The sequence below is a fragment of the Populus alba genome, chromosome 1 (genome assembly GCF_005239225.2).
Source record: "Populus alba chromosome 1, ASM523922v2, whole genome shotgun sequence".
Taxonomy (NCBI): Eukaryota; Viridiplantae; Streptophyta; class Magnoliopsida; order Malpighiales; family Salicaceae; genus Populus; species Populus alba.
This window is the reverse complement of record NC_133284.1, coordinates 33,468,704-33,495,047: the sequence shown is the minus strand read 5'-3', so window position 1 is coordinate 33,495,047 and position 26,344 is coordinate 33,468,704. Positions and strand designations below refer to the sequence as shown.

Here is a 26,344-nt window from a genome sequence, read left to right as displayed (position 1 = left end):
TTTTTTTAATTAACTTTGATATTTTTTTCTAGGTTTTTCTTTTGAAAGTCTTTTTTTTTTATCTCATGTTGTGAGTAGCAGGTTAGTCAAGTTAACTCGGGTTGACTTGGTTTTTTTCCTCAATTTTTTTATGACTTCATTATTTTTTTTTAATTTCATCACTTCGCATTAAAATTATTTGCCATTAAGCTTTGTTGATTTTTCGCTTCTCTTTCAATTTCGTTATCTCGAGAGTGGGCTGGTCAAGCTAACACAGGTCAACTTGCATTTTTTTTCATATAGTTTTTATTTTATTTAACTTGGCTCTTTTTTGTTAGATTTTTTTTTTGAAGGTCTAATTTGTTAGTCGAGTTAACCCAAGTTGATTTTGATTTTTTTTCTCTCGAATTTTTATAATTGTTTTTTTTTATTTCATCATTTTGCATTAAATTATTTCCCATTGAGATTTGTTATTTTTTCACTTTTCTTATTATTTGGTTATTCTGAGAGCAGGTTGGTAAAGTTAAGCTGAATTGACTAAGGGTTCTTTATTTTTATTTTTATTGAACTTTGGTTTTTTTTACTAGGTCATTCTTTTGAAATTATTTTTTTATGTCAATTTCATAACACGGGTTATTGGTTTGTCAAGTTACCCCAAGCTGACTTGGGTTTTCTTCTTCAACATTGTATTTTTTAAAGTTTTTTTTTTTTTTTCATCTTTGACATTAGGTTATTAAGCCTTGAACTTTATAATTTTTCTTTATTTTTCTTTTTGCGGGTTCTTTCGGTTTCATATCTTAGGCCGCATTAATATTTTAGTTAATTTAACTCGGGTTATCGGATTATCATTGCTTGAATATCCTTTTCTAAGCATTGAAAAAATTTTAACTAGACTTGCGATCCAACTATCTAGTCTTTCTACAAAAATGGAGTGCCATGGCAAGGAATGTTGTGCTAATAATTCCATCCCATGATGAAAGTTCACAATATCAGGCCTAAGGGCCCATTAGGTTTTTCATTTATATAATCACATGTAATTGAATTCAATTCATAAGTAAATTTGAATTTAATTGATAACTCATTATAATTTTTATATTTAAAATAAAATATTAAACAATATAGTTAAATTCAATTATATTGTTTGGAATATATGTGGAAATGAATTGAATTAGAAATAGTGACTATGTTGCCTTTAATTCAAAAATCTTCTTTTTTTGTTAAAAAACACCACAATTCTTAGTTCTAACTAAGATTATTTTGCCCATGCTACGATGCAATTCAAGTCAAATTTTTTTTAACATAAAAAAAAGAGAAAAAAAGATGTCCATGGGATGATAACCTGAGTCAACCTATATTAACTTGATAAATACATAAGATATGAGATCACAATATCCCATAAAATAGAAAGTGAAAAGATTCATAAAATTCAATGCCTGATAACTTAATTTCAAAGGATAAAATTGAAAAGATATAAATTTTAAAATAAATAAAAAACATTAAAGAAAAGACATGAGTTATCATGGGTTAACTTGACTAGGTGAAATAAAATGTCAAGGGACAAGATTGAAAAAAATAACAAATTAAAAAAAAAAAGCAATTAAAAGAATTGGAACCAAATTTGGATAAAGTAATAAATGAAATAAAATATCTAAAATGAAATGTCAAGGGAAAAAATTAAAAAAAAAAAAGAACAAATCAAGAAAATGATACAAAAACAACAATAAAAAAAATGAGGACCATATTTGATATAAAAATTAAATAAAATCAAATGAAAATGGATGAAATTAAAGAAAAAACCAATAAAAAAAGAGAGGACCATAATCGAAAGAAAAAATAAATTGGAAGACAACTTGGAATTTTGGCTGACTTAGTGTAGATTTCAAGGAGAGGAGAGAGAAAAAATTTGGAGAAAATTTTTTTTCACTAGTTTCGAACCATTACGAATTGGAGTATACGTGTTGCCTCATTAGGTGCGCCGCCACTAAATGTTTTAAAAGACACAATAGTTAGATCTTTTTGGAGTTTGGAAGATATTGAAAGGTACTAGCTGTGTCCACTCGCTAACACGTACTACACTTGTGCCGCCGCCCCCTTCACCCACCCACATGTTAACAAAGAAATCATAAGTAAAATATTAAAATACCCTTTGACCTCTTCTTTGATTTTTTTGACTTGAAGGACAATGAAGTAATTTTAATATTTTTTTAAAAAAAAGAAGATGCAAAAGCCCTATTATCCTTCAATTTCTTGTTTACCTTTTGAGGATATTTATGCTATTTAACCATGTAAACAAAGTTGATAGACCATTATACCCCAAATTAATTTCATAATACCATATAAATCTTCCAAAAATAAAAAAATATTTTACCCCGTAAAGAGACCATTTGATTTTTGCAATGAAGTGCAGGGATGTCATTGCACTATAGCATCCACAGTATAATGAATCTAGCCCTATAATAAAAGAAAGACCGATGGAGTTTATTTGTTTTTAATAATTCAAAGTATACCACTATCCAAAATAAGATTTTGGCAATGGATAACCTATTAAGGAAATCTCATTTGAGATAGACTGATTGTTAAAATCAAATATATAAAAAAAAACCTCAAAGTATTTTGATAAATGAAGGGCTTCTCATCTTTGAAATAAAAATGCAAGTGATGGTTATTAGTATACAAAGACCCAGTAATCAATTTTGCCAATTACTAGATTTAAATTAAAAAAATGTTATTCTAAATAGATCAAATCAAGTCACATTGTTGCAAGAATAGTTTTTAGATTTCGTCCGGTCTAAAATCCACTTTCTAGGTTTTGATCGGGTTACCGAATTGTTCAAGTTATTTTTTAAAAAAATCAAAACAATGTTATTTTAATAAAAAAAATTAATGGGTTATAATTAAGTTTTTAACCGAGTCTTATTGGATCAACCGGATTACCAGGTCAGCCTGCTAGGTCAGCCGAGTTACACTTTTTTTTTTTTTTTTCTTCAACCTAATTTAATTTCAGTTCGAGATTGATGAATTGATGAATTGATGAATCCTAAATTAACCTGACAAGCCAGCCGTAATTCAAAACTATGTTATCAACGATTTAAAAAATTGCTTCCCTGAAGGCAGATGCAAGGATGATCACCTCACCTGTAAGCCTTTCTTGTCCTGATGGCCCATTCCCTGTCAAATCCTGAAGTTTTTGCACAAATGACTGCACATTTTTTGAGCCATCTGTTTTGCTTGACTTTGACTGGATTCCGGGTGATTGATAAGGACTCTCCCCAAGGATAGAGATTTTGAGATCGGGGAGGCTGTGATTGTGATTTAATTTTTTTTATTTAAAAATTATTTTTTATATACATTAAAATAATCTAAAAAATATATATAAAAAAATTTTAGATAAATTTTTTTTTATTTTTTTAAAAATAAAATTTCAACTATATTTAATTTTTTAGTGCTATTTTATTTACGAGGTTGGTGCACATCAAAGCTTAGGATGGGTTTTAATTAATTTAGACAGTATTTAGTATATTTAAGCTTTTAGAGCAAAATTATCTTGTACACGAAACAGTCCTAAACATTTTTACCATAACAAAAAGGAAAATCTTGTATCCAAGGTCAAAAACTAAAAATAATTTGATTTTATATATTTTTATAAATTAAATTTTATTTAAAAATCAGATTTATATTCTAAAAATTATTTCAAATACAGGAAGTAATTTAACCTATAAATGGAATGCATTGCAAAAACGATTGGGTCTGGATGACGTGGCATAGCATGTTAGCGGGCCCCAGAAGAGCAACTTATTCTCTCCTCCCAAAATGCCCTTTTAACTGCTCCTCCTCTTCCCATTGATTAATTAACCTCAACTGCTATGCTTAAAAGTTCAAGCCCCTCTGGTATCAGATTCGAGTTTCATGCGATGATAATTAAGGTTTATATGATTGTTAATTTTAGAGCGAGTAATTAATTGTTAGGTGCTGATTCAGTTTAAATATATATTTTTTAATTTTTAATCTATCTTTTTATATATATTGAAATTATTTTAATGTTTTGTTATAATAAAAATAATAATATTTAAAAACAGTTTCTACTGTCCTTCCAAACAGATCCTTAACAGTACACACCCGAAAATGAACGCGTAAAAGACTCACAGCACACCTAAATCGTGAGCGTGAGAGTCAAAAGCCCAACACTTCACTGCCATTGGCTGTCTCTGTCTTCTCCTTCCTCCTCCCTTCAACTCGCACTATTATCTTCTCTACTTGTTGTGTTGCGTGGTGTGGTACAGCAACATCTGTGGTCTTTCTTCGAAACAAATAACGTGTGAAAGCGAAACCCACTTTTAAGAACTATTTTCTTATTCCACTCGAAAACATTTGACTTGACTCTCTTTGTTTTTCTTGTTTCTTTATGCTCCTTCCTTCGCTGTCTAGCTTCCATCTGAAAAAATGGCTCGCCTTTACCCTCTAGCTCTCTTTCTCTCCTTTCTTCTCACTATCTCCCCCTCCCTTTCCACCAACTCTGAAGGTACTACTGCTCATCAACTTCACTCCTTTGAGTTTCAAAGTTTCAACCTTTAGCACTGCACTGACATGATGATAATATTACCTTTCTTTTTGTATCTTGGCATGAAAAGAGAGTAGTGTGATGGTTTTAAGGATTTAGGTTTGGATTATTTCTTGTGTAGATTTTTTAGCTTTTGATTCTGCTTTTGTTGGGAAGAAAACGTGGATGGGTTTGGGTTTACTGATTTCTGAATTCTGATTTTGTTGTTTTGTGACTTTTGTTTGTTTGTATTGGGGTTCCAGGAAATGCCTTGCATGCCCTGAGGAGTAGGCTTTCTGATCCAACCAATGTGTTGCAGAGTTGGGACCCAACTCTTGTCAATCCCTGCACCTGGTTCCATGTCACTTGTGATTCCAGCAATCATGTTACTCGCTTGTATTTTCTTAGCCCTATCTCTCTCTCTCTCTCTCTCTTGCTTGTTTCATTCTACATTTTTAGATATGTTGCAATTCTATCTATGATTATGTTGTTTTATTTCCAACTTTTTTTTTGAATTTCAGGGATTTGGGTAATTCTAATATTTCTGGAACTTTGGGACCAGAGCTTGGAGAACTCAGGCATCTAAAGTACCTGTATGCCATTTTTCTTCCCCTTTTGCTGCACCTTATTATCTATTATGTTGTGAAAACATCACCCAAAAACAGGAGAAGTTTAGACCCTGAAGTACATCCCGTTTCTGCTCTGATTTTTCTGTTTTTCTTCAAAGGAAAGAAGCATTTGGTATTTTTTGTTGAGTGAGACCTAGTAGAGTTCAGGCTTTTGTTTCCTCGGAAACATTATAGGAAGAAGCTTACAGGCAATTCTAGGACTATATATCATCCTATCAATTGCTCTGTGAATAAGCCGCTGTATTTGTTTTTCATATGATTATATTAAATAACTGGGTTGTGATGGTCTTGAATGCCTGCAGGGAGCTTTATAGGAATGATATAGGAGGGAAAATTCCCAAGGAGTTGGGTAATTTGAAAAACCTTGTTAGCATGGACATGTATGGCAACAGGTTTGAAGGAGAAATACCCAAGTCTTTTGCCAAGTTGAAGTCTCTCAGATTCCTGTAAGCATTTTCACTTTAATCGCCCTAAGCAATTTGAACACACACAACTCAGAAATTACTTCAACTTTGAACTTTAATTTGGTTGAATTGATGGTACAGTCGACTAAACAACAACAAGCTATCAGGATCTATTCCAAGGGAGCTCACAACTCTAAAAGACCTCAAAGTTTTGTAAGTAGAGAACAAGGAAGATGTTTGAAATTACAAAATAATAGCTATTTAGATTGCTTACGAGTATTATAATTATTTTAATGTTTTGCTTTTGTTTGCAGTGATGTTTCTAACAACTATCTCTGTGGAACAATTCCAGTCGACGGTCCCTTTGCCTCTTTTCCAATGGAAAGGTATCTAGATCCTGTCAACACAACATGTCTTGCTTGTAGTTTTCTTGAATTACTAGGGCATGGAAGTTACTTCCTCGTCATTTACTGTATTTCTTGTGGCCAATTGAACATCTGAAATATAATTGTTAGTCTCCCTAAAAATCCCATAAAACGAGCGCCAGTTTATCTGCGTGAGTCAGTGCAGAACATGTGACTGGCATGTTGCATTTATGAACTAGCCAAACATAGTTTCTCTGCCCCAGTAGTGACAACTGGGAACTCCTCAATCATGTAGAATTCCATAGGCTTTTTTGTGAAAGTACCGGTTTTTTCCTCCACTTATGTCCATTTTAGCTGTCAACACTGCTTGCATCAGCCACATGGAGATGCAAGTACACCAGCAAATGGATTGATACAAGTCATGAGCAATGCAAATACTTTGATGCATGCAAGGTATCAATAAATTCAATGAACTGTTGCAAACACAAAAAATATGGAATGTCTGAAGCTGCTATGTGTAAATTTGTTTCATAATACATGCATGGAGCGTGATATGGCTCTGTCTTGGTTTATTTTCTGTGAACTTGGTTGATTTTTGCTGGCTTGTTTCAGTTTCGAAAACAACAAGCTTAATGGACCTGAGCTGAAGGGACTAGTGCCTTATGACTTTGGATGCTGAAGAAAGATTGAACTTGACCTTCGTCGAAGACTGTAATGCCGAAACTTATCTAAGATAATTTAGCTGGGGATATGCCTTGTTACCATATGTAGTTGACAATGGCACGTTGTTCATGCGTAGAAGGTAATCAAGTTAGCAAATAAAATGGTTATACAAGATCTGCGAGTTGGTCATAGACTCTTATCCTACCTTCCTCGGCGCTAAACCGTATCGTTGATATTGGAGCGCAGGGAAACATCCCTCGTTAGGCAATGGAGGACAGTGTCCGCATTATTAAAAAAAAAAACTAAAAGGGCTCAGGAAAACACTGTAACATGTGAGTGAATTCACTGTGGATTCAAACAGTATTTTTCGTTATAATCTTCTTATTCTCTCATTTCTTCTCGTGTGATTTGATACACTCATTGACTTTCTTTTCTGCACTTGCAACTTGATCGAAGCTTCAAGTTTTGGTGAGTTGATGTGATTGGTGTGATTGATTGCTATTTGGATATATATATATATATATATATATTAAAAACAATTATTTAGGGGAATTCATGATATGCGTGTATATATATCATTATAGCTTTAAATCTTTAGCATTTGAACCTTCTCCTAAAAATATGAGTTTTATTTTCAAGCAACAACAATGGAAGATGCAAAAAGAATTTAAAGGAAATAAAAATATTTTTATTTTCTTAATATTAAATATAAGAAAAACTAGATTGTATTTATTTGTAAAACATAAATTTTTATTAATTTAAAGAAAATAAAAATATTTTTATTTTCTTAATATTATGAAAAACTAGATTGTATTTATTATATTATAACATATACTAAAATTGCTCTGTGTTGCACTGTGCATTGCATAATGTAGTCCATGGTGAAACGCTGAGCTATATTTTTTTTTAAAAAAATTTTCTTGTTTTTATTTATTTATTTATTTATTTATTTATTGTTTTTTATGCCTTTATGGGTTTTTTTGTGTTTTTTTTCTTTTCATGATTTTTTTTGTTTAATTTAGTTTGTTAATATTATTATTTTTATTTAGTTATCAAAATTTATGACATGAATTCCGGGTTTGACGAGTTAACCTGTAATTTTTTTTTTTTTAATTAGTTTTTTTTCGTTTAGTTTAGTTTGTTAATGTTAAATTTATTTCTATTTAATTATTAGACTTTCATGATAGGTATCTCGGGCTTGACGGGTTAACCCAGTTAATTCTTGGTTAACCCATCATTATTTTTTCTATTTAATTATCAAACTTTCATGACGTCAATCTCATGTTTGACAAGTTAACCTGGTTTGAAGGGTTAACCCAATTAATTCAGTTATCAAACTTTTATGACACGGATTCCAGGTTTGACAGGTCAACCTGGTTTAACGAGTTAGCTTAGTTAATTATCAAACTTTCACGATGCGAATTCAAGGTATGACGGGTTAACCCAATTAATTCATTTTTTTTTCTTCATTAGTTTTTTTCTTCCTGTTGGTTTTTTTTCTTTGTTTTTTTCTTTTTAACTAATTTATTTAATTATCACACTTTTATAATACGACATTGCAGTCAGACCTACGTCCAATGCTATTGGGTCTGGTATTGCAGTCCAAACACTTTTATGCTAAGGGTTAACCAAAGTTTAATGTTATTATTAATATTATAAATATTACTCTTGGATCAGGCGTTACAGCCAAACCTAGGACTCTTGGGTATAATTTTACAAAAAAACTAACATTTTTAGATCTTAGTTTTTTTTAAAATACAAAAAATAATTGACCCGCGGCATCACGCGGGGCATATAACTAGTTAATATGTAAAAGCGAGCAGCCAAATTAGTTTTCTGCACGACATTTGCTATAAATTCTCTGTGTTTTCACTCTGAACCTCCACAATTTTTTGTAGCCTTTTGATGGATTTGGACATTGTGATCTTTCTTAGGTTGTGGTTGATTAGTATTTCATGATAAGAGGGATATATACAAGAGGAATATAAACATAAAAGTATTTGGATATGAACATAAGCGCATGGGGACGGAAACATTAGCTTTTATCATTTAAAGAAGGATATCTATTTGAACTGTAAAGTAAAATTTATTGATAAACGGGAATGGCCATTAAAAAATAAAAGATTCCGAACTTGAACTAGAACTAGCTGCTTGATTTGGTTAGCAATTGACTAGGTCAGAATTCCTTTCCCTCTTTATTGAGAGATTAGCATCCTCTTCATCCCCTTGCGCATCTGCAGCGTCATACATTTTCTCATTCAATAGATATGTAGAAATTGATTTTGAAACTGGGTCTTCTATCTCCAGAGCACCAACTACATCCTTGATAGAAAGGGAGGGCATCATGTTCTCCTGAGGCATCTCAAATGGGTTTTTCTTGCAATATATTTCCAGTCATTGTAAGAAAAGAAAGGAAGTCTTGATCATTTCCTTATCAATGATCTGTTTTGGATAGCATATTATAATCTAGGAATACAAGGCCCTTTCATTGCGTAACTTAAAAGAATTTAGTCATGCCATCACTAAAAAAAAATTGGAAAAAATCGTGAGGAAACTTTCCTAAAGTCCAAGAAAGAAAGATATTTCATAAAAGACCTTACTTTCACATAAACCTTCTTCCCTTTCTCTTGCAATCCTTGACCAGCTTCTGCTATCTTTCTTAATGTTCGAGAAGAGATGACTCACATCTTTGTCTTGCCGAACATTAGCTGGTAAGCTTAACTCTCTGTGACATTGCAGCTGAGCGTGTTGCCATTTCGATATCAAGTCATCATTCCCCAGAAACAATCGGGCAGCATCATTTGCCGCCGTGAATATCATTCTTTTTGATTCATTTGCCTACAAGGAGAAAATTTGACGATCCATATCTCTGAAATCAAGTCCTATCGGTTCCAATAAATGTCACTTTTGGTTGTGTTTGGAAATTTGACATCACTCTTAACAGAAACACTAAACAGAATCAATGGGAGACCACTGATTTTGAATGAAATCTTTTGCCCTCTCTGAACGCATCATGGACAAAACATTCAAAAACTTGAGTTATTCGTAGGATAAAGGAATGAAAGACTCGTTTTTTGAAGAAAAAGGAAAGGAATCTTGAGAAGAAAATGAGCCATGGAAGTTCAAAGTTTCCATGCATTATGTGTAACAAATTTTCTAATCACAATACAGGGGATTAAGACCGGAACCGACAAATAGTGAAAGAGACAAAAAACAACAAAACATATATTCTCCCAAGAATATGTTCCCATACAAATGGAAGTAAGAAATAGTCTTGAGCTAGAATTGGATAGGGGCCGCGGCTTGCGCAGCCCCCTCTGCCACAAATTTTGACGCAGGCTCTCCCACTTGGGGAGACCTTAAGCCAGCACCCATCCTCAGTGCAATGGATGCCACTGACCTAGGCCATGGACCTTCTTGATCGCCCATCGACCCCGTCCAGGTAAGTATGGATCATGTTGTTTCGAGCTTCTTATTTATAGACACATTCCTTGCTTAAACTTCGTATTTTTCCTGTGTGGGATTGTAAAGTTGAACGGACAACGCTTCATTGCATTCCCAATGCACCTGCACACATTTTCTCTAGTCCAATGAGTTATATTTAATAATACGAAGTAGAGATATGTCGATGCCTAAAAAACTGATTGATTGTGTGGTAGAGAATCAAAATCCAGAATTAGCGAAGGTTGTAAAGCATTTCCCCCAGGTATCTGTTCCCAAAAATGAACTTCAAAGGTTGATTTGGTGAGAGAATTTGGGCAGATTCCTCCGAAGCTTTGTATCGAGACCTTATTCAACTTGATCAATGCATCATCCCCAATCTTGTGAGAATTGATGGTAATCTGACATGGAACAAAAGGAAAAAAAGAAAAGAAAAAAAGAACAATAACCTATCAGAAATTACCAAGGAGAAAATGTAGCTCATTGTTATTCATACAGTGAATAGAAAAGTTATTACACACACAGAAATCTGAGGTTTATCCTTGATGATTCTTGTACAAAGACATGCTATTCTTGATCATAAGACTGAAAAATGACAGGCAAAATATACCTCTGCGTATTTGACAGTACCAAGCAATGTCTGACAGCAGATTACAATGACATAAAACTTGTTCAGACACAAAATAATGGCAAACCACATGCTGTTTGTTACGTCAGATACTGATGCAGTTGCAGAGCTAAGGATTGAGGACTGAATAAATGCTTGTAGATCACTGCTCTCCTTTTTTGTTAGTGAAATTTCAAGGCTTTTATAACACTCTGTTAGTAAAAGATGGAATCTAAAAGCAAGAACTTATTATCATGACTTCGTTTCGAGACTGATTTGGTAATACTTTAAAGAAACCCTCGGAACCATGTTGACGATCTCACAAAGTGAATTTCAGTGAAAATGAATTATCCCCTTTTGACTGTACAAGAGCTCGCATGTCTGGAAGCATAGCTAGATCACCACTTATTATGAGTCGTGACTAGGTTTTATGCCTTCAGCACTTTAGAAGCTGTGGTCTGGTAATAACTCTGCAAAGGCTTTGACGGCAGTTTTGACAGCACGCGGAGATACTAATGACCCATATACCTCGTTCACCCTTACAATTTGAGCCCTAAACAAGAATCTGGTGGGAATACAGAAACAGAGACAATATAATTTACCTGTCTATAGAGAAGCGTAACTTTAAACTGTTCAGTTAGGGTCCTTCGCAAAATGAAAAGAACCCTCCAAAAATAAGCGTATGCCGCTGATTGCGGCGCGCACACGGTATTCTTTAGTAAAAGGCGAAAGAATAGTTCGCTTTGTGCTCACCGCGCGGCTGCGTGATTGTTTCAGGGTTGTATGCTCGATGTTTATAGGCACTTGCTCACAGGTTATTTCGTTTTTCTCCGATGTGGGATGTCTTATAGTTTTGTCCCTGCATGCCCACAACCAATGAGACAATGAGATCATTTGATGTAAACAAAAACCAGACAAAAAGAATGATTTCATGAAAATCAAACTGCTGGCAGAATTGAAGAATGTCTGATCAGTGTTTAGAACTGGATATGAACTTTATCAAAAGATTTTTCCCTCTTAGGGGCACAGGGCCGCGACTTGCGCAGCCCTCTCTACCACAGCTTATGGCGTAGGGTCTTCCTCTTGAGGCGACCTTAAGCCAGCACCCATTCTAAGTGCAATAGACGTCACTGACCTAGGCCATGAACCTTCTTGATCGTCCATTAACCCCGTCCAGGTAAGCATGTCTCCCGTTGTTGAGGGCTTCTTATATATATTCTCATGCCTTATCTCTACAATCTACATCTTATGTTTCCCTGAAAATAAAAAAAAAATAAGATAGCCATATCTTTTTATTATTATTAATATTAGTGTTTAAAAGATAACTTACACATATCTTAATTAATTTTATAGATTTCATTGACGCACCCCTTTAATAAATTTGTTTTCATATGCCTTTAAAATTAAAGCTTTAATATATTTTTAAATAAAAAAATATTTTAAAAAAATAATTCTCAAACACCTATCTTAAACAAAATTCTTGCTACGTAAATCTGCTAACCTTTATAGATTAATTTTCAATTTCATTGCTTATTCAAACAAAACCAATCACTTCAATAATCATTTTTAAGCTAACGTTGAGTTACATCCAAGCAGATTAATGTAGTTATAATTCCATACTTCTCGAAAACCTTCTATTCTAACCTTGGATGTGGTTCTGTTTTTTTTTTTTTTTTTTAGGAAAAAAAAAAAAAAAAAACTAGCTAACACGTGATTCGTGGATGGTGCGAGAATACCAACGCGTGTTGGAGTCGTCCAAAATAGTCTTGGTTCAATTAAAACGACGTGTCATTCGTATAGACGGAGCTAATCGTGTTTGAAAAGATTTCCAGGAAGGGCACGTGTCAGAAAGTCGATGGGAATTGTGCTGAAATGTTGGAAGGTGGAGTATTCAAGTTTTGGCGAACTTGTGGCTTTCAGGGACTTTTTCAAAGGGTTCAACTACTGCTAGAAGCTCTTATAAACAGAGAGGGTGTTTGAAAGTGTAAAAGTTATTTTTGTGAGCCCAAACCCCCAACTCACTTTCTAGACACCACCAAAATGAGCGGCTCATTCATGAGAAACTCCACCATCCCCCGCCTGTTACGCGCCCACACCATCACCAACATCACAGACCCAGCAGCTCATTCGGTTTTCAGACAACAACAACAGTCAAGAAAAGCTTTCTTTGGTTTCTCAAATGTTTTTAAGAGATCAAAAGAGTACAATAATGAGCTCTCTCCTTCTTCTTTTTTGACTTCTTCTTTCTCTTCAAAGGCTGAAAACGCTGCGTTTTTCAAAATTGGGTTTATTGGTTGGTACCTGGGGATGGTTAAGTCACGGCCTATTTTGACCAAAAGTGCCACTTCTTCTCTTATTTACATTGCTGCTGACTTGTCGTCTCAGGTAAATGTAGAGCCACCGAGTTGTTAAACATGGCTTGTAGGTTACTGGGTCTTTGTTGTTTTAAGTGGTCTGCTTTAAAAATGGGGTCCTTTTAAGTATTTGTTTTTTACTGTTTAATTTTCAATTTTGATGGATTTAGTTTGTGTTCACAGTGTAGAATTAAACCGGGGTCATGTTGATATATTGAAAAAGAGAATAGTTTATGCATGATTCAAGAAATGATTTTTTATTTCTAACAATAAGGGTCTTCCTCTTTTCTTTTCTTTTTGGGTGAACTTTTAGATATGAACTTGAGTTATATTTTATTAAGCTATAATTGTGATGTCAATTACCCAGAGTTGTTTGATTTGATGGCAAGTTCTGTTATTTTTCCCTGTGAGATGATGGATTTAGTATTACTAGGGAGTTGTTTATAATGTGTAGAGAGCCATCTTCTTTTTCTATGTGATGAAGAATCTTTTGTTGATTGGAGTAATTTGGCTGGAAATTATGGATGGGCCTTTTCTGTTATGATAAATTGTTAAATTCTGGACGTTGCTTCATTTGCTGTAGTTGTAGCTTGGATTAAACTATGATTGCCCCAACTATCTGCAAGTTAGAATGACCTATCATGTTTTTGTTTATGTTGTTTTATCTGCTTTATACCTCTGTTCTATCTCACTACTGTGTACAAGAGGCACTCCTTGCAAGCATTTCATTAGCAGTCCTCTCTCTTTAGTAGGGACAGGACAATAAAACTATAAACCAGCAACTCTGTTCAGCTTGCATTGTACTCTCTGTTTAGAATGTCTTGACAAAGCATGATTTCAAGTCATCTTAGGATTGGGATGAGGTGCACACAGCATCGCTACTCTTCCCTTCCTATTTGCATTTTTGTATGACCTATTTCTTCTCCTTGCCTACTTTAATGCAAGTCTCTGCCAGAATTAGATGCAAATAGCTGCGATTAATATTTGCATGTTTGCCCAGGAAACTATTATCCCTGACACTCTTTCACAAAAATTTCTTCGATTTTTGCTCAGACAATTTCACTGCCAAGTTCGGAACCTTATGATCTGGTGAGGACATTGCGCATGGCTGGATATGGGTTGCTGATTGTAGGACCATCACTGCATTTTTGGTTCAAATTTGTCTCAAAACTCCTTCCAAAACGAGATCTAATCACGACATTTAAGAAAATTCTCATGGGTCAGACCATCTACGGACCTATCATGACTGTTGTTTTCTTCTCATTGAATGCACGCCTACAGGGTAAGCACAGGGTAATTCTTGCAATTTGAGATACCGCTTTTTGGCTGTGAGCATTGAAGTCTGCAAACTAACAAATAAACTAGATTGAGTATGAAATTTTTTGTTCATTTATTTCTTCCCTGGCTGTTGATGGCCAGTTCATTCAATGTGAAAAATCCATTTAATAAGCATGGAATAATTAAAATGAGCAGGTGCTTTTAGTAACTCTGAAACAAGAGGTGCTTTTAAGTAATTATGAAGATTTGAACTATGATAACTGTGAGTTGTTGACAATATATCTAATATACATTATGAAGTGCAACCTCTGACACATTCTTGAGTTCAATTTGACTTTATAGGTACTAAAATGTTCTGAATTCATAGTTCTCGGAATTAACAACATTCTGTCAATGTGCATGCCTTCTCTACTAGACTTGCATCTTTGTTCACATGTATTCATCAGGCAGATCCTGTACTGTCAAATTGGTCAATCAATAAAAATGTATTCCATTTTGATCTTCATGATGGTCAAGTGTGTTCCACAGAAGACACGATCACCTGTACGAGCTACTTAAACTTCATAGTAAAGAGTTTGTTGCCTTGATTGCCTGGTTCAGGTGAGAATAGTGCCGAGATTATTGCCCGGTTAAAGCGAGATTTATTGCCTACAATGATAAACGGTGTTATGTACTGGCCTGTATGTGATTTTGTCACATTCAAATTCATTCCTGTCCATTTACAGGTACAAGTAGGTTCATTGCTGTAGTCAAAACTATTGTCCATCCTTTTGATATGATCTGGTTTTTGCACTTCTGACTTTTACCCCTGATGTTGTCATTTTGACAGCCCTTGGTGAGCAACTCGTTTTCATATCTATGGACTGTCTACATGACATACATGGCAAATTTAGAGAAAGCAGGCTCCTCCGGATGATGGGCTCAATGCTTACCAATTCATTCCTTCACCAAAATCATGTCTCCTAACTACACAGCCCTGCACTGGTGGTTGCGTACATAACCAGTTCAACGAAACTCAATGATGCCTTCAATGACATGCTGTTATGGTATCTAAAATAGTACGATGGCTGAACATGCGAGTTAGATTTCTGATATAATTGAGAATAGCAACCTGATCTTGTCTTCTCATGATTGTTTTGAGACAATTTACCAGATTTGTAAAGTAGAACTTAGTGTTTTGTAAAGCAATGGCTTAATGTCATTGGAAACATCTCTTTGAAACATTGCCCTCTGGGATTACGTTTAATTTATATCAAACTCCATTTTTAAAAAGCTGACAAAGGGAACAATGTTAATATTTTTGGAAAAATTGATACTGCAGAAGAATAAGCATAGATAATTGCACTGTCTACTCTATAAACATTAGTTTTCACCTTCTATAGCAGAAAGTTTCAGACCTTACTGGGAACAATAGGATTCAAAATTCAGCAATTCACATCAGATTCGATACCGAGTCACCAGTCTTCCAAATCGCAATTGTGAGGATGAGGTGATTAGATGCAAAATGAAATTTTGTTAACAAGTAAACATCATTCCAAATCAATGAAACTTTTGTTCATTGATAACCCAACACACTACAGGGAGGCAAAATCCAAAAGAGATTGGTAGAAGAATCGTGTAAATTTCCTAAAATAGCTAAGCTCTAACCTGTATCTAGAATTACACTGTACTGTATAAACAAGTTTCCCTTCAACGATTATGACTGCTGGCATTTAAAGGCAACCTGGTCAAGCTGACCAAAGATTTCCACAGCTTCTGCTAGTTATTACTCCCCTTGGGACTGTCTGTAAAGCTCCACGCCAAGAGGAGAGCGAGGAGAGCAAAATTGGAGTAAATGATCGATTCAAAAAACTGAATTATCTATGTAAGTGACTATCAACTGAAAACCCATTTCATCCACCACTTAATTCTAATACAACAGTGAAGAAGGTATTATTTATCGCTCTTCAAAACCACGCAAGGAAATTTTTTCAAGTTGCACGGGCCAATCCTCCCCGAGTATCTGGGGATTTGACTCCATTGTAAAATGAAAATCCAACATGGATGCATTAACTGATTTTCTCTGTCTTTGTGCATATCTCCCAGGTAATGTTCCATTCAGACCAGGAATGAACTCACCACTTGAACTTTTCAACTGCTCATTATCACACCTTGATCCAGCAAGAGCCATACAAGGCTCAATCAACCTCTTCAAATACACATCCAACCCATTATTTAGCAGGTTAACACAGTCCAAGGACACACCGATGCCCTCCATCTCCAACTTCTGCTCCAAATGACTTCTTAATGATCTTGTGTCTGGTAGCTCTCCTCTATTTAGACAGGTCTCTGGAATGTAATTACTCCCTTTAGAAATATTTGAAAGCGCTTTACGGGATCCACCTAGATTCATCAATATACCGTAAGGAGCCGTAACTGGGCTTCTACTCTGAACACCAGGGCTTACTGCCATTTGCTCAACCTCTTCTCCATCTTCCACAGAAGCAAATTCAATTGGAGGTCTGCTGCCAAGTGAAAGCAATTCTGTAGCGCTTTGCTGCTCTTGGGCCCTGGAATTCAATTCCTCACATGCCATGCTTTGGGGCTTACCAAGTGGGCCCAGAGGACTTGGGCGGTCCCTACACTTGCGATCTCGACTAACAGGCGATCTCCCCTTGCGCGGGGAAGAAGGAAAGGCATCCCTGTAAAGCGACTGAAGACAATTTCTCTTATATCCATTTGCAGTTTTAACAGTAAGGTTACTTCCTGCTCTTTCAACACCCGTGTGCGGTGGAACTTTCCCAAGGCAAGTATTCTTGAGAATAGATCTAATAAAGTGGTTGTGAAGAGAGATATTTTCCCTACCAATAATCCTAAGACAAAACTTATCAAATTCACATTTGGTAATCTTCAAACTAAACAATCTTGCAAGCTGATCAAAGTATTTATCTGCTCTTTGATGCCCAAACTTTTTAAGAATCAAAGATTTGAGCTCCAAAGTATCAATTCGACTATTCATTTCATTCGACCCCATTGTTTCAACTCTCTCTAAAAAATTATCTATCTTCACCAAATCCAAAATCTTGAACTTTAAAGCAAAACCCACATCATTAATATGCTTCTTCAAATATCTAAAACCTAAAACCCTAATTCCCTGAGCACCGTTCCCATCTGCATAGTAACCAGAAATACATCAAAATTCAACAAAGTTTACACATTTTTTCTAGTTCTAATCAAACATTAAAAAAGCCTAGGTGCAAATTCAGCTAAAATAACAGCTTGTAATGTTTAATATAAAAATATTCACAACCAAAAAAGGGAATATAATTATTTTAATTTAAGAACTACATGAACAGAATTTCCGGAGATGGAAAGACAATTAGGGGAATTTAAGAATCGAATTGAAAAAATAATAGAAACCCATTTAAGATTTCAATGAAAATCGAAAACCCAAATGGCTAATTTTGAATTAAAACAAAGTAGAAGAGATACGTACCCAGTTGGAATTAGGGTTTCCAATGTTAGTCTGTGCTCGTGCAAGCAATGGTTTTCCCGTTGACGCAACACCTCTTTTTTAGCTGGTAATGTGCTTTTGGGTGTCTAGAAACAGACCGCAGCCAGTAAGGACGTCTCAGGGGCTTGTTTTAGGACACAAGTCACACAACACATGTCACGTGCACTTTCAGAAAGACCTGTTAGTTTGCTTTTTTTTAAAAAAAACTAATTTTGTTTTCCTACATGTTCTGCATGAAAGGAATGTCCACAACACAGATCATGCGGGTGAAAACTGAAAAGCTTTCTACTACCTATAGAGAAAAAAAGAAAAAAGAAAAAAAAAGAAGAAGAAATAAAAGAAAAATATTTATTATTTTCGTTTTCTGGCAAGTACTTTGGACTAACTAATATGCACCACAATTGTATTTCTTGTGGTTTGATCATGATCGGATTTCTGTAATCTGATCAAATGTTTATTCACGCTGGGGTACTTTCTATAATTTGGTCTGAGAGTCTGGATAGTTTTGTTTAATTTCTTTGATTTATTCAAAACAATAGAACATGAATAATTTATTTCACAGATATTAGAAATTTTCAGATTTTAAACTCTTCTAAGAGTTGTCGGGTCGTAGCTACCCTTATATTTCTTCAACAAATTAATCCAGCTACTGGCTTTATTTAACCCTGAAAAAGGATGTACATTGGGTTGATTTGTAAAGAAAACTCTGTTTCTGATTATTTTTCAACGAAACTTGATCTGGGTAGTGAAAACTGAGACAGGTGGCGTAGCTTGTAGCTGAGGAGATGCAGAAAGCTACAACTTGATTATGGGGGAGAAAGAAAAACTTGTTTCTTGAGCAGCATAAAAGAAAATTATAATGTAAAGCGACAAAACTATTGCCAAGCTGCCAGTCGAGTGATACTAAACTTGAAATCGCTTGGAATTGCCTTTGCTTTGCTAATTGAAACATACCCCCTTCGGTTCTAGGAGGCAGAATTATGGAGAGCCATGTACGTCTTTCCCTCTTGTTTTCCTTTGGCATAAAAGTCTCTCCACGGGCAACCATTTCAGGATTTCCAAGAACTCGATAAGAAAGACTAACCGACTGAAAAGATCATCATTTACCAGAACATCATTTTTAAATTAGCGACCCTGTTGAAGTAAAATTTAAAAATGATTTCCAGAACTGAAGTATACATGAACTTCTCACTATGGTTTCAAAAACTCCTTACACCAAAACTTCAGTCTTCTTGATCTGTTTCTGTGCATGATGAAATGGAAAGAATGCTGACTAAAGCCTCATTGGCTATTTCTTCATTGTGGATCTGGCACAACCCGGTTGTCCCTGCAGACAAGTATTGGAAGGCACTGCTGGTTTCTCTGTATCAAATTTGATCCATTCTATACCTTTTGCATGATCTCAAGTTAGTATATGACGAATTCCAGAAAAAAAAAAAATACACCTCTAAATAAGAATTTTTGCACATAAGCCAGAGGCGCATATATAAAACAAGCAACGAAACGAGATCGAGGCTAGTTGCACCAAGATAATAACATTCTAAGGCCGGTGACGCACTGGCTTCTTTATTCACAACTTTATTAAAGCTGAAAACATAAGAAGCATTCCATCAGCATAAAGAAAACTAATTATCGGTGTACAGTGACTAGGAACTGATTTCCAGTTTCATCAACCAGTTTTAGTACTAAAACGACGACAGTATTTATCACTCTTCAAACCCAAGCAAGGAAATTTTCTCAAGTTGTGTGGGCCAATCCTCTCCGAGTATTTGGGGATTTGACTCCATTGCCACACGAAAATCCAACATGGATGCATAAACTGATTCTGTCTCTCTATGGATATGTTTCCCAGGTAACGCCCCATTCAAACCAGGAACGAACTGACCACTTGCTCTTTTCAAGTACTCATTTCCATGCCTTGAATCCGCTAAAGCCATACAAGGCTCAATCAACCTCTTCAAATACGCATCTAAACCATTATTCAACAGGTTAACACAGTCCAGAGACATGCTAATGCCCTCCATCTCCAACTTCTGCTCCAACCGATGTCTTAATGATCTAGAATCAGGTAGTCCGCCGCTTCTCAGACAAGTCCCTTTAAGGTAATTACTGCTTAAAGATGCATTTGAAAGAGCTTTCCGAGATCCACTGAAATTCATGGAAATACCAAGAGGAGCAGTGACCGGGCTTCTACTCTGAACACAAGGACTTCCTGTCATCTGCTCAACCTCTTCTCCCTCTTCTACAGAAACAACTTCCACTGGGGGTCTACTACCAAGTGAAAGCAACTCTGTAGCACTCTGTTGTTCTTGTGCCCCTGCATTCAATTCCTCACATGCTACGCTTTGAGGCTTTTCAAGTGGGTCCGGAGGATTTGGGCGGTCCCTAAACTTGCGATCTCGACTGACAGGTGACCTTCCCTTGCGAGGGGAAGAAGGCAAGGCATCTCCATAAAGCAATTGAAGACTGTTTTTCTGGTATCCATTTGCAGTAGCAACAGTGAGGTTACTTCCCCCTCTTCTAAAACCTTTGGATGGTAGAACTTTTGCACAGCAAGCATTCTTGAGAATAGATCGAATAAATCGGTTGTGAATAGGGATATTTTCTCTTCCAATAATCCCGACACAAAATTTATCAAATTCACACTTGGTAACCTTCGAACTAAGTAATCTTGTAAGTTGATAGAAGTATTTATCTGCTCTTTGCTGCCCAATCTTTTTAACAATCAAGGATTTGAGCTCTAAAGTATCAATTCGCATAGATGTTTGATTGGATACTGTCATTTTCACTCCCCAAAACAATTTAAGTTCAGCCAATCCAAATCCTCATCAAAATCTTAACTTTCAAGCAAAACCCACAACATCACAAGATTCACAATGCTTCCTCATAAATCCAAAACCAAAAACCCTGTAGGGCTATACCAAAAACAGTCTATTGACATCAGCACAGTAAACAAAAACTCATCAAAATTCAATGAAAGCTCACACATTTTTCTAGTTCTAATGAGAAACGAACAAACCCCAAGTATAAATTTAGCTAAAGAACACCACTTAACATTTAAAACAAAGTTACACAAACTGAACAGATTAAAAAAAGAAATTCAGAATTCTTAACAGAAACCCATTTGAGATTATAATGAAATTCAATAACCAAATGGTTAATTGAAAATTGAAACAAGATAGAGTGAAGTACGTACCAAACTGTGAATTGGGTTTATTTCTTTTTGTGTTACTCTGCAACTATTTCTTTAAGACTTTTTTTCTTTTTCTCTCTCTATTTTTGGTTTCTTTCTTTCACTCTTTCCTTTTTCTCTTCGTGTTTTTTTTCCCCCGCGAGGAGAGAAGCAGACCATGGAGTCATAGACCAAAAGCGCTTGGCGGGTCGTTTTTCAGGACACAAGTCAACACACGTGCACTTTGACAGAAGGGTTGTTAGTTTGCTGTTCTATTAACATCATGCGGGGTCGGATGATTTTTTGAATACAGCATTTATTTAAAAATATATTAAAATAATTATTTTTAATATTAATACATCAAAATCATTAAAAAATTAATATAATATTTTTTAAGTAAAATTTATTTATAAAATACATCCAAACTAAAAATTAATTAAACACTCGGAAATCTTTGCAAATCCAATTACTTTTAATTTTAGATCTGTTTATTTTTTTTAAAAAAATCTTTCTTTAATGATCTTAAATAATATAAATAATGGTATTAACTTATAAAATAATTTAAAAAATATTCTTTATTCTCAAATAGAAAAAAAAATTCATATCTTTTTTATTGACTAGCACTAATATTTTCTTTTTGGATTTTGCTTTCATATTTCAAAAGAAATTTAGTATCTGTGTAATACAAATATGAATGAACGTTTAAATTAATAATAATAATAATAATAATAATAATAAATCTAGTCTTAGCTTATAAAAGATCGCTTAAGTATTCTATTATATGTATGTTTAGTAATGCAAAACGTGGTATTTTGAAAAAATATTTTTTAATTGAAAATGTATTAAGATTATATTATTTATATACATTTTTACATTAAAATTATAAAAAATATTTAAAAAATAAATTTAACACTATTTTTTAAAAAAAGACAATTTAAAAAATAAGGCGCAAGTTGAACTTGTTTTTTGAATACAGCATGTCAGTCTATTAGTATATTATCAGGGTTAAAGTTAATTATAAGCCTCCCCTCACTCATGTTCAGGGATCTATTTGAGTTGAAGAAACAATTTAATCACAAGACTCTTGTTCTAACAAGGCTTGCTTAAAAGCCAGAAGTGCATTGAAAAGTTTTTAAGAATTATAATTAGATTCCATCAAGAACATAAGATTTTGTTCTCCAAGGCACTGAAAATCCTTTCCAGACTACCAGGCTATTGATTTTCAAGCCACCAAGGTTAAAACTTGGTTTGCAGATTGAAACACGCCCTCTTCTGCCCTGAAGTTACTTGGTGGCAAGAATCAGAATTACAGAGTTTCCTGGAGCTCACTGAGAAAAATTCAGCTGCCAAGACATCGAAATACTATTGCAATTCAAGGAAGCCGTCCGGCACTTTAGAATAACATTTTACAAGCCATTAATATAATTTACGTATTTTATAAACTAGTGATAACGTTGAAGCTAATTTCTTAGTATGATCTACAGCATAAAAATATACATGGACTTCTCATTCTTCTTTCACAACTCCTTCCACCAAAACTTCACAGCGTTCTTGGCCCAGTTTTGTTGGTGACAGATCTGAAAGAAGGCTGACTGAAGCCTCATCTGCTACTTCCTGATGCGGCTGTAGCAGAACCGAGCTCTCTTCTAGTGATGTGCTGGAAGGCAATCCTGGTTCATCTGTATCAAATTTGGCCCACTTCCTGTCCTTGGCAAGAACTAAAGTCGGGTATAAGAGGAACCCTAGTAGAATAACGACACTGCTAACTAGGAATGTCTGGACAGAAGCCAGGCACATAACAAGAACAAGTAGCATTGCAGGAGGCAGGCAAAGCAGTGTTGCACCAAGTGTTTGCAAGGGAACTTTATAAGGCCTGTGAAGTTCTGGCTTCTTTATCCTCAATTTTATGAAAGCTGCAAACTCAAGGAGCATTCCTATAGCATATAAGAAGTTCAGAAATTCCAGGATCTCCTGAAAACTCATCCAAGAGAGGAAGATTACTCCAGTAGCAGAGCACAAAATGCTGATGGTAGGCGTTCCGTATTTGGACCTGCAGAAACACATAAAAGTTCTCAAATGATGTAATAAAAGTGCAAAATATTACGGTCTAGTTGATCATCTTTGGACCTGGGAAGCATAGGTAGTTCAATCAATTTGATGAGGAATCCACATCCTTAAGGTGCACTAAAAGAGCTTATTTGGCAAATATAAGAAAACGTCAACTTCAAATACTGAAAAAGAAAATTGATGTGCAGCATTTATGTTTGAGCCTCACCCTGTTAGCATTGTCTCAGGTTATTGAATTAGGTCACGGGGAATATTTTGCTTGAATTGCTTCATAATAGATTAATTTCAAATAACAAAGAAAACAGCAATTATTGGAATCCAAATCAGTAAGGAAAAAAAAATTAAGACAAAATGACTAACCTTGAAGCAAATATAGATGGAAGCATTCCCATCTCGCTCATACCAAGAAGTTGAAAAGCATCACCACTCATTTCTGCTTCAAACAATCCCAAGTTCGACATAGCAGCAGCTGCTTGGATCCACCATTTGAGCCAAACCCCTCCAATCAACATCCCAACTTCTGCGAAGTACCCATCACTCCATTCACTAGAGGGCGACTTCAATGCCCCCGTGCCCGCAAGAAGTGGAATTAAGTATGAAGACACCACCAAAATCACAGCACCAAAAAGTGCCTTTGGAAATGTCTTGCTAGGGTTTTCAACCTCGCCAGCTAGAGTACTAGCCTTATCCCAATAATTCAGGTTCCAGAACAAGCAATTGAAGTATCCTCTCCATTCTACTTTCTTAAAATCTACAGCTAGCCATTGCTTAGGACTGATTCGAGGGATCGAAAGAAAACCCATTACAACAAATGGACATAGTGAAAAAACAGCAAGGGAAACTGCTGAAAATCCAACAATATGCAGACCTCTATAATTCAAATATGTCAAGGAAACTGTAATGCCTAAAAGAGCCGGAATTCGAGCTATTAATTGGTTAAAAATAGGAAACGAACGCTTCAAGTAATCAAGAAACAATACAGGGTAAAGGGCATTGTCCATAACCCCACTAAACCATTTCCAAAATCCTTCTTGAAAACCCCAGAAAGGACCAAAAGCTGAAGATATCCAAATAACATATCCACCATTCTCAGGGAAACTCGTGGCCAGCTCTGCGGTGATTAGAGCTTCTGGTATGCTCCAAATTAAAGGGAATATCAAGAAACCAAGCAAAGACAATAAAGGGCCACCTCCAGCCCTAACTGAATCCTCTACACCAAATGGACCCCCAGATACATCATAGAATATCAAAGCAATAAGAGGCAATAAAGTTAGTTTTGGACTTGTTTTAGCTTTGTTCTCTGCATCACTTGCCATTCCCTCTTCACCCATCGACACAGACAGGATCTAGAGGAGGTTTAAACTTTGACCCAGGACTTAGTTGAACTGGGTTTAGCCTGAAATCAGATATTTATGGATCCATGAAGCTAGTTTAGTTTCTTCACACCGATCAATAAAAGTAAAAAGAATTTGTCCGAGGACAGTACCTGTGCTTGAATTTCAAGAGAAACCTAGTAGTACTTTCTCCATTAGATCTTTAGATACAATGAACAAAAGGAACACCTGGTCGGCTTGTCATGTTATGAGAATCTGTGCTTGAATGTTATCTTCTCATCATCTTTGCTATGGTGGCTTCCTATCAATCTATCTCTCTCTTGGAAACTCAAGGAAAGTTGTGCCCCCGTCTCCTGCTTGCAGGGAGTGGGGTGTAATTTAATGATAATTTCCATCCATGGGTGCCAGATTTGACCACGCAACAGACTTTTTTGGCTTACGGGAGCTTAAATTACCAGTATCTAAAGTCTCACAGGTATGCTTATTGGCCTCGTATCCCATATTTTAAGGGCTAAAGATGTAATAAGCCGAAACATTGTCCAAAATGCATTGTTACTTGCCATGAACGGTAACTACAAGTCAAACATTTTTTTTTTCTTTTTTTTTTAGCTTGAACTTTGAAATGAGTATCCATTAAAATCATTTTTTTATAAACTATATAAGGTATTTATTGAAATCGTTTGAAAAAATAGTTATTTCAATTAAAGTTAAAAATTATTGAAAATGCCTCTTATTGTCAAATTAAAAAAAAATCTTAAACAAATTTGAAATTTTAATTAGATTCTTTTGTTCACTAAAACTAAGGTTTGCTCTAATTTCAAGTCCCCGCTGGTAGAAAACATTAGATACTCTAGATGTAATGTCGTTTTACTCACATGAAAATTGGTCCAGAAATGATAATCATTCATTAACTCTGTTTTTAAGAGCGTTAGAAAAATACTACTTAAGAATTGTCTAATAATTTCCCTTGCAGTTAATAAACATTGAATAATTTTATCATTGGTGGATCTTTAAACATCTTAAAAAAGGATTTTTTACATGTACTTCAAAAATATTTATCAAGATAGTTATTTATTTATTTTATACCGGAGAAGAGAGTTATTTAAAGAGACACATCACAACTCATAATTCATACACTTAAAAACCTTATTCCAGTAGCGTATCTATTTTAACACCATCATCAGAAAAGTAACTTGAAAAAGAAGAAGAAGAAGCAGGATTGGCATATAGCAATGAAAGACCTTAAAAACAAAGTTCTCAAAACCGAATCAGCGTTTCAACCAATGAATTAATAGATTGAATCTTGAACCAATCTTGGTTTAAGGACATGGATTGTTTGTGCAATTGATCTTGTAAAAACTGGTTTGAAATTAATTGAATCGACCAAAAAATGGATGAGTTGTACTGAATCGACCAAGAACTACGTTTCAAGGTTGTCAGGTCACGTATTATTTGATAAAAAATCTGGGAAAAAAGAACTTTTTGCAGGTATAAAATCGGATCTGATTGAATGGGCACGTCGGTTGAACTGATGAACATTTCTTGAAAGTACCAAATAAAAACGATACCTTGTACACATAAACCAAACGAACCTTAATCCATCCTTGGACATTCTACCACCTTCATGTGTCTGCAAAAAAATGGCTGACAATTAATCCATTGCTGAATCTCTTCCAAACCTTTCAGAAAAGTCTCAAATTGGACCCAAGCCCATCTGTCTAATTTCACAGGACAACCTCAAAACCCATCATCATCCACCAGCAAGAAGCCTCTTTTATCTCTCACATCACGACCACCTTCATCATCCAAAACACACCCAGCTAACATTGACACTCCTACAGTCCAACCTGTAGACATTCTTGATAAAGTTAGTATTATTTGTTATTATTTAGTATTGCAAATAAGCTCTCCGTTACTTGAGGGAGAAGATTTTATTTTCTGTTGATTTATTGAGGCAATATCCATTTGATTGTATTGTATTGGTTCAACTTATGATTCATCATTTTGATCGCCTCTGCTGT

At 35.0% G+C, this 26,344-nt stretch overlaps 5 protein-coding genes, 1 long non-coding RNA gene and 3 other non-coding genes across 14 annotated transcripts; 2 read left to right on the top strand and 7 right to left on the bottom strand.

The window, feature by feature from the left end:
* Positions 1-4,137: 4,137 nt before the first annotated feature.
* LOC118055476 (leucine-rich repeat protein 2) lies at positions 4,138-6,969 on the top strand. The gene is made up of 7 exons (XM_035067393.2): positions 4,138-4,498; positions 4,780-4,912; positions 5,038-5,109; positions 5,448-5,591; positions 5,691-5,762; positions 5,864-5,935; positions 6,527-6,969. The coding sequence occupies exons 1-7, from the start codon at positions 4,420-4,422 to the stop codon at positions 6,591-6,593; spliced, it is 639 nt and encodes a 212-aa protein (XP_034923284.1). The 5' UTR covers positions 4,138-4,419; the 3' UTR covers positions 6,594-6,969.
* A 2,723-nt stretch (positions 6,970-9,692) lies between these two features.
* On the bottom strand, positions 9,693-11,376 carry LOC140956176 (uncharacterized). The gene is made up of 2 exons (XR_012171267.1): positions 10,629-11,376; positions 9,693-10,419 (listed from the first exon to the last, which is right to left on the bottom strand). It is a non-coding gene; the product is annotated as an uncharacterized lncRNA (long non-coding RNA).
* Positions 9,868-10,027, bottom strand: LOC118055494 (U1 spliceosomal RNA). Its single transcript, XR_004688659.1, has one exon. It is a non-coding gene; the product is annotated as a U1 spliceosomal RNA (small nuclear RNA).
* On the bottom strand, positions 11,269-11,387 carry LOC118055499 (U5 spliceosomal RNA). The gene has a single exon (XR_004688663.1). It is a non-coding gene; the product is annotated as a U5 spliceosomal RNA (small nuclear RNA).
* Positions 11,388-11,650: 263 nt separating this feature from the next.
* LOC118055498 (U1 spliceosomal RNA) lies at positions 11,651-11,810 on the bottom strand. The gene has a single exon (XR_004688662.1). It is a non-coding gene; the product is annotated as a U1 spliceosomal RNA (small nuclear RNA).
* Positions 11,811-12,476: 666 nt separating this feature from the next.
* Positions 12,477-15,480, top strand: LOC118055479 (uncharacterized). Its single transcript, XM_035067395.2, has 4 exons — positions 12,477-13,010; positions 14,033-14,261; positions 14,858-14,982; positions 15,087-15,480. Exons 1-4 carry the CDS (start codon positions 12,666-12,668, stop codon positions 15,171-15,173), a joined length of 786 nt encoding a protein of 261 aa, XP_034923286.1. The 5' UTR covers positions 12,477-12,665; the 3' UTR covers positions 15,174-15,480.
* A 306-nt stretch (positions 15,481-15,786) lies between these two features.
* Positions 15,787-17,971, bottom strand: LOC118055478 (uncharacterized). Its single transcript, XM_035067394.2, has 2 exons — positions 17,733-17,971; positions 15,787-17,407 (listed from the first exon to the last, which is right to left on the bottom strand). The coding sequence occupies exon 2, from the start codon at positions 17,268-17,270 to the stop codon at positions 16,194-16,196; it is 1,077 nt and encodes a 358-aa protein (XP_034923285.1). The 5' UTR covers positions 17,271-17,407; positions 17,733-17,971; the 3' UTR covers positions 15,787-16,193.
* Positions 17,972-19,283: 1,312 nt separating this feature from the next.
* LOC118055480 (uncharacterized) lies at positions 19,284-21,116 on the bottom strand. 3 transcript variants are annotated; one of them, XM_035067397.2, is made up of 2 exons: positions 20,947-21,116; positions 19,284-20,681 (listed from the first exon to the last, which is right to left on the bottom strand). In XM_035067397.2, the coding sequence occupies exon 2, from the start codon at positions 20,531-20,533 to the stop codon at positions 19,457-19,459; it is 1,077 nt and encodes a 358-aa protein (XP_034923288.1). In that variant the 5' UTR covers positions 20,534-20,681; positions 20,947-21,116; the 3' UTR covers positions 19,284-19,456. The 3 variants fall into 3 exon arrangements, with proteins under 3 accessions (XP_034923288.1, XP_034923287.1, XP_034923289.1); XM_035067396.2 differs by having other exon boundaries at positions 19,284-20,665; XM_035067398.2 differs by having other exon boundaries at positions 19,284-20,657.
* A 1,135-nt stretch (positions 21,117-22,251) lies between these two features.
* On the bottom strand, positions 22,252-24,761 carry LOC118055482 (probable polyamine transporter At3g19553). Of its 4 annotated transcripts, XM_073407992.1 has the most exons (4): positions 24,552-24,761; positions 24,476-24,499; positions 23,350-24,385; positions 22,252-22,972 (listed from the first exon to the last, which is right to left on the bottom strand). In XM_073407992.1, the coding sequence occupies exons 3-4, from the start codon at positions 24,318-24,320 to the stop codon at positions 22,429-22,431; spliced, it is 1,515 nt and encodes a 504-aa protein (XP_073264093.1). In that variant the 5' UTR covers positions 24,321-24,385; positions 24,476-24,499; positions 24,552-24,761; the 3' UTR covers positions 22,252-22,428. The 4 variants fall into 4 exon arrangements, with proteins under 4 accessions (XP_073264093.1, XP_034923290.1, XP_073264092.1 ...); XM_035067399.2 differs by having other exon boundaries at positions 24,476-24,761; XM_073407991.1 differs by having other exon boundaries at positions 23,350-24,499.
* Positions 24,762-26,344: the final 1,583 nt, after the last annotated feature.